Genomic DNA, 7,234 nt, shown 5'->3' on the forward strand with positions numbered 1-7,234 from the left:
AGTTGAATAAGAAGATGACTGAGATGATGGCTCAGATAGGGGCAATGATGCAGATGATGCAGAAAACTGTTGTTGTTGGTGCCATGCCCAATCCTCCTCCAGATCCTCCAAACTTTCAAATGCCTCAAGTCTCAGGAGCACGGGGCACTCTTGAAGGTGGCAACGAAGTTCATAATGTCATCCGCCAGCCCACTCCGCAGAATATTGCAAGTGCTTCCGAGCCTGTGACCACTGCACAGTTGGAAGGAATCATCACAGAAAGGATCAGGGCTATTATAGCTGTTGATCAAGCAGAAAAATTAGTGGGCAAGGGTCGTCCGTATCCTGCTGAATATGACCACGTACCATACTCGAAAGGGTATTCTATACCAAAGTTCAATACTTTCAATGGTACTAACAATCCCCGCCAGTACCTGGCACAGTTTAAAGCCACCTGCGGGAACACAGGAGGAAATGACGCCCTACTCTTCCAACAATTCGTCAGCAGTTTGACAGCAACTACTTTCGAATGGTACGCTGAACTGCCAAACGACTCTGTGAAGACCTTTGCAGAGTTAGAATCTATGTTCGTGAAGATATTCGCTAGTGCAACTGAGAAGATCACGATCGCTGACCTCGCTCTGGATAAGAGAAAAAGAGAAGAATCAGTGACTAAATACATCACTCGTTGGCGAAATTTGAGCATGAAATGTGAGCAGCAGTTAGAAGAAGAGCATGCCGTACAGTTGTTAATGGGCAACATTGATGACAAGATGCAACCCTTCCTGTGCATGGCTACGATAAACACATTTCAAGACATGCTCGACAGAGTGGCCAAGTTTGAAAAACTGAATTTGTCCAGATCAGAAAATCACTCTGATAAGTTCAAGAAGGCTAAGGCCCCGGGTGCTAGAAGGGGTGATGCCGACTCTATGTTCTTCTCCATAGCTGATAGAGAAAAGCAAGTGATTTACAACGTTGACAAAGGCAAACAGTCGATGCAATATCAAGAAAAGCCTAAACAGACCTACAACCCCAACCCCCAGCCGAAGTTGATACTCGGGGGCAATGATAAGCCACGAACTTATCAAGGTGGAGGAGAACGCCAGAGACAGATAATAGGAACTGGTGATAGAACGTTCCAATCCCTTAAAGATAAAATGAATAAAGAGTATTCATTCAAAAGGGAAAGTGTCGCCAAATTATTTCGACAAGTATTGAAATCGGGTTTAGAACTGCCTGAATGCAAGAGACCCGAAGAGTCGAAGCACACTGGTGACCCAAATTATTGCCCATACCATCGAGTACTCAGCCATCCTATTGAAGATTGTTATATCTTCAAGGATTGGCTTGAAAGAAAATATCAAAAGGGGAAACTAACATTATCCAACAATGTGCTGTCTCATCCTAAAAAATAATCAACTCGGGTGGTCACGTCCTCTTCCGTACCTCTGGTTGAAGAAAGAAGAAATGAAAAGAAGCCAATTCAAGAAGAAAAGTGGGAGACTGCGGTCTCCAAGAAAACTGTAAAAATGTTAAAGCAACTCGAAGGAGTTTCAGGTGTAAAGTGGAAATCTCCTATTGAGCCAATGATAGATTTGAAGGCACTGCCAGTGGTACGACCTTCTACTTCAAAACAGTTTTCCAACCAAGTTAGTTCTTCAAAGACTGAAAAGAAGAAATCATCCAAGAAGAAAACCAAGCTGAAAAAGCCTAAGGAGAAAATGACTGAAACTCAGAGAGTTATCAACAGTTTGGATGAATATTACCAGACTGTGAGGCGACCTGTCAAGCTCGCTGACTTCATGTCGGAGCTTAAGATAGATGAAGCCGAAGAAAATGATGAGAATTCTCTTCCCAAAGAAGTATGTCGGGTCATCTCAGTGGCGCCGAGTACCTCAATGAAAGAAGAATACACAGAAGAAGTACCCTCTGAATCCTGTATGATGGTTTTGCCAATGGATTACAGCTCGGAGGAGGATTTATATTTTCCAGAGGGAGACGAATCAGACCCTAGCATAGCGTCTCGGATGGGACATGTAAACCTAGGTGGTGATTCTGAATCAACGGATGAGTCCCTAGACGCAACGATGGCTGACTCTGAAGAAAATGTACAGTTAAATGACTCTGAACCGGAGGAGATTGCTCAAGTGCAGTTAAGAAGCGGAAAAATACTACCGCCTCCACCGAAGAAAGGGGTCTCCAATAAAGATAAGGAAAAAGAAATAATTATCAACGATGATATTATCTCTGAAGATCTTAAGAAAAAGAACACTTCATCCAAGGGGATAGATTACAATATCTTATCCCATTTGAGAAAAATCCCAGCACAACTCAGTATATACGACGCGTTGATAATGTCTAAAGACCTTCGGGAGACTCTGATTCAGGCTCTCAAAGATCCCGAAAGATACGAGGCGTATTTTGCTGAACGAAGTTTGACTGAAGTTCTGCAAGCTCGTAATGAGCCATTCATTACTTTCTCCGAAGAGGATATGATGCTCGGAACTGCAGACCATAACCGTCCTCTGTACATTACTGCAGAGAGCGATAAGCTGATCATCAGTCGAATTCTGATCGATCCTGGATCCTCCATAAATCTGATAAGCTTGAAAGCACTGAGATCCCTCTGCCTTGATGTGGAACACCTCGGGCCAGATAAGCTGATGGTGCATGGTTTCAATGAAAAAGGACAGAAAACCCTTGGATCATTCATGCTCCCTCTTGTATTTGGAGAGCTCCATACAGAAGCTAAATTCCATGTGATCGACGCGGATACTTCATTCAAGGCGCTACTAGGCCGTCCCTGGTTACATGAATATGGTATTGTCCCGTCAACACTACACCAGTGTATGAAGTATCTCAAAGATGGAGAAGAATTCAGGATCTCTGGTGACATTCAGCCTTTCACAGTTCATGAAGCAACAGTTTATGAAGTTCTCTAGAAGAATTGACAGTCTATCAATTTCAGATAGTGTACTCGTAGTCACGCGTGTTCCTTTACAACATTTCAAGGAAATTATTCCACGCGAGATGCATAAAGTTGAAGAACTCGCCATTCTCTATCTGCCTCCCCGTAAAAATGGGACTGTGCCAAAGAATGTGTTATATTCCACGCGAGTTCACGAAGAGGAGAATTATGACTGGGATTGCATGCTCCTCGACTCTGAGGAATTATTTCCTACGAGGCTACCTAGATTCAATATCAAAAATATTCAAAGAATGCTACGAAAACAAGTCAATATTCCTACCACCAAACGACAACTTCGTACAAGCTTGGGCCTCTGGTATGGAAGGAGTCCGCGTCCGTTACGGCAGAAGGATACAGACACATATAAAGGTATTGGATTCATCAAAAGAAAATTCCTCCGAAAAGAGACTTGTCAGGCAATCACATGCATGGAAATTGAATCCGAAGATGGTAATACTGAAGAGACATACGAAGCTGGTTATTATAATGAACAGCCCGTAGAAGTCGAACCTGCATCAGAAGAGCTTGAAGATGGTGGGCAGGCAGCCACTATGGATGAACTAAAAGAAGTCAACTTGGGGACTTAGGAAGATCCTCGCCCAACCTTCATTACTTCTCTCCTACCCGAAGAACAAATAGAAGAAATAAAAGAACTTCTCTGTGAATTCAGGGACTGCTTTGCCTGGACATATGCTGAGATGCCTGGCTTATCCCCTGACGTAGCAGTTCACAGATTAGCAATCAAATCGGATGTATCACCTGTCAAACAAGCTCCTAGAAGAATGAGATTGGAGATTGAAGAACAGGTGATCGCAGAAACGAAGAAACTCATAGAGGCAGGTTTCATCCGAGAAGAAAACTATGCCGATTGGATCTCAAATATCGTCCCAGTGAAGAAGAAGAATGGGCAGATTCGTATCTGTATTGACTTCAGGGATCTCAACAAGGCATGCCCAAAAGATGATTTTTCACTCCCTGTATCCGAACTCCTGGTGGACAATACGTCCAACTACGATATGTTCTTCTTCATGGATGGATCGTCAGGATACAATCAAATCAAGATGGCGCCCGAAGATGAAAAGCATACATCGTTTAGGACGTCCATCGGGATTTTCTGCTACACAGTCATGCCCTTTGGCCTAAAGAATGCTGGTGCCACCTACCAGCGGGCGATGACTCATATATTTGATGATTTGATACATCAAAAGGATGAGTGCTATGTGGACGACCTTGTTGTCAAGAGCATGGATCGAAGAAATCACCTAGATGACTTGAGGATTGTGTTTGAAAGAATCAGAAAATATGATCTGAAGATGAATCCACTCAAATGTGCCTTTGGAGTCTCTTCCGGCAAATTTTTGGGGTACGTTGTCCGTCATCGAGGTATCGAAGTTGACCCCAATAAGATCAAGGCAATCATGGAGATGCCACCTCCAAAGAACCTTCGACAGCTTCGCTCGCTGCAAGGACAACTGTCTTTCATTTGGAGATTCATATCAAATCTATCGGATAGGTGCCAGCCGTTTTCAAAACTAATGAAGAAAGATGTCCGTTTCAAATGGGATGCAGAATGTCAGGAAGCATTTAATAGTATCAATAAATACTTGTTAAATCCTCCCATTCTAACAGCTCCAATTCTGGGGAAGCCTCTTATACTGTATACGGCAGCACTAGAAGAGTCCCTCGGAGCATTATTGGCCCAGCACAATGAAGAAGGAAAAGAAAACGCACTTTACTACATCAGTCGAAGGATGATTGGAGCAGAAAGCTGTTATTCTCCTATTAAAAAGCATTGTTTGGCGCTGATCTTTGCAGTTCAGAAACTCCGCCACTACATGTTATCCCACAAAATTACCCTGATATCAAAGATCGATCCGTTGAAGTTCTTGATAACAAGACCAGCGTTGACAGGTCGTCTAGCTAGGTGGGCAGTATTGTTATTACAGTTTGATATCATATACATGCCACAAAAGGCGGTGAAAGGTCAAGAATTGACAGACTTTCTCGCCGCACATCCAATCCCGGCAGATTCTCCACTAAACGACGATTTGCCTGACGAACAAATCATGCAAGTTGAAGAGAATGAAAGGCTACCATTCTGGGAAATGTACTTTGATGGGGCATCGTCGATTAGACCTGTCCGACCTCCGAATATTGCAAGAGCCCGAGCTGGCATCGGTCTCATTTTCGTAGCACCCGAGGGAGGCATAATGAGATTTTCATTCAGTTTGACTGAACCTCGGACCAATAACGAAGCCGAATACGAAGCTCTATTAGCAGGGTTGGAGATTGCGATCGATGTCAGAATCCAACATCTCCAAATCTTTGGTGATTCTCAGCTTATAATAAATCAGTTCCTCGGCATTTATAAGATTGGCAAAGTCGAATTGGCCCACTATCATCGGCGAGCCTTCGAGCTTCTGAAGCAAGTACCAAATGTCAAAATAGCTCGAGTTCCTTGAGGACAGAATGCAAAAGCAGATTGTCTGGCCAAATTAGCCAAAGAAATGGCTAACATCAATGAGGAGAGTCCTATATTCATCGGGGTTTACACTCGTAGGGTCTTGGAGCCCGCTCTATTACAATTCCTGATGGCAGAAGGAATTCCAGATTCAAGTCAGCAGGATGAAACCCCAGTTGACCCTCAGCCTCTCCATCAGATCGTTATGGAGAATTATCTAGAAGACCATCACGTGGCCAAGAGACGTAAAGCTAGTCAAGCTTCAGAATCGTGGTGGCATTGTTTAGATATTGAAGTAGAAAATAATTGGAGGCAGCCATTCATTGACTACTTCAAGGAAAACAAACTCCCGACAGAAAAGTCTATTGCCGCACAAATTCGAAAAAGGGCGTTGTGATACGCGTTTGTTAACAACACATTGTATAAACGAGCTTTTGATTAAATGTGGCTAAGGTGCCTAGGGACCAAGGAAGCTGATAAAGTGGTGGCAGAAGTCCACGAAGGACTTTGTGGAGCACATCAGTCAGGTCCCAAAATGGCCGCTAAAATCAAGAGAATGGGTTACTATTGGCCGACCATGGTCAGAGATTGTATTGACCACGCTAAGAGGTGCCACGAGTGTCAAATCCACGGTGATGTTATACATCAGCCTCCGAATCCGCTGCACCCGACAATAGCATCGTGGCCATTTGAATATAGGGGCACTGACATAATTGGGCCGATAGACCCGCCGTCATCAACGGGACATCGATTTATTCTGGCAGCAACAGACTACTTTTCAAATTGGGCAGAAGCAGCTCAATTCAGAGAGGTCACATCCGAACATGTGATCAACTTTTTCACCCATAACGTTGTTTACAGATTTGGTGTACCACGTCGCATAATCTCAGACAACGGTACTGCATTCAAAAGTACAAAAATCTACAAGTTCGTTGATCGGCACAAAATCGATTGGCGATATTCATCCATATACAATCCAAGGGCAAATGGATTGGCAGAAGCCTTCAACAAGACGCTGGTGAAATTGTTGAAGAAGATTCTCACCAAGAATAAAAGAGAGTGGCATACGAAAATGGCAGAGGCACTGTGGGCGTATCGTACAACTTATAAAATGACAACTAAAGCCACTCCTTACTCTCTGGTGTTCGGAGTCGAAGCTGTATTACCATTGGAGATTGAACTACCATCACTTCGAGAAGCAATCCAGAATGATCTCACTCAAGAACAGAATGCCTGCCTAAGAATGGAAGAGCTCGACGCATTTGATGAACTCAGATTACAGGCTCAACAAAACCTAGAAATCTACCGAGGAAGAATGGCAAAATCCTTTGATCGGATGGTGCGCCCTCGAACATTTCAAGAAGGGGAATTAGTTCTGGTGCTGAGAAGACCAATCAACCCACACCGAAAAATTGGTGGCAAATTCGTATCCAATTGGGAAGGCCCCTTTGTTATCGAGAAAGTGTACCAAGGAGGAGCATATCAGTTGATCGATCTGAACGGCCAGAGGCCCATGCCGCCAATCAATGACCGACATCTAAAGAAATATCATGCATGAAAATTTCATGACTAATGTACTTTACAATTATCGAAGTTTTATACGCATATTTATTAATGCAAGTCTGCTCATATTTTAAAATTCTCTTGTATAGCAAGAAAGCATTTCAAAATCCCCCATCAGACTTGGGGCATTTTAAATATTTATTTGGGTCGACATCACGCTGCGTGCCGAGATCCACAAATAAATATTTAAAATCTCAAAGATACAAAGCCTATCCAAAATGTACCTGCGAGACAGGGGGCATTTTAAATATTCATTTGGG

The 7,234-nt window shown here is 43.3% G+C and overlaps 2 protein-coding genes across 2 annotated transcripts; both read left to right on the forward strand.

Annotated features, from left to right (window-relative positions):
• The first annotated feature begins 14 nt into the window (after window positions 1–14).
• On the forward strand, window positions 15–1,098 carry LOC114578844. Its single transcript, XM_028692358.1, has 3 exons — window positions 15–690; window positions 796–944; window positions 1,072–1,098. Exons 1-3 carry the CDS (start codon window positions 15–17, stop codon window positions 1,096–1,098), a joined length of 852 nt encoding a protein of 283 aa, XP_028548191.1.
• On the forward strand, window positions 943–2,916 carry LOC110095665 (the record flags this gene model as incomplete). Its single annotated transcript, XM_020821297.2, is given in 1 exon segment — window positions 943–2,916. A coding segment is annotated over 1 exon segment (1,405 nt), but the record flags the coding sequence as incomplete, so codon positions are not given.
• Between the last annotated feature and the right edge of the window lie 4,318 nt (window positions 2,917–7,234).

Source organism: Dendrobium catenatum, unplaced genomic scaffold (genome assembly GCF_001605985.2).
Source record: "Dendrobium catenatum unplaced genomic scaffold, ASM160598v2 original_scaffold_183926, whole genome shotgun sequence".
Lineage (NCBI taxonomy): Eukaryota > Viridiplantae > Streptophyta > Magnoliopsida > Asparagales > Orchidaceae > Dendrobium > Dendrobium catenatum.

Excerpts from the sequence above, each read along its gene's own strand:
- LOC114578844 (XM_028692358.1), top strand. The coding sequence starts at position 15 with ATGACTGAGATGATGGCTCAGATAGGGGCAATGATGCAGATGATGCAG. Across the intron at positions 691-795 it reads GCGAAATTTGAGCATGAAAT|ACATGCTCGACAGAGTGGCC; the intron begins GTGAGCAGCAGT and ends ACACATTTCAAG. Across the intron at positions 945-1,071 it reads TAGCTGATAGAGAAAAGCAA|GTGGAGGAGAACGCCAGAGA; the intron begins GTGATTTACAAC and ends GAACTTATCAAG.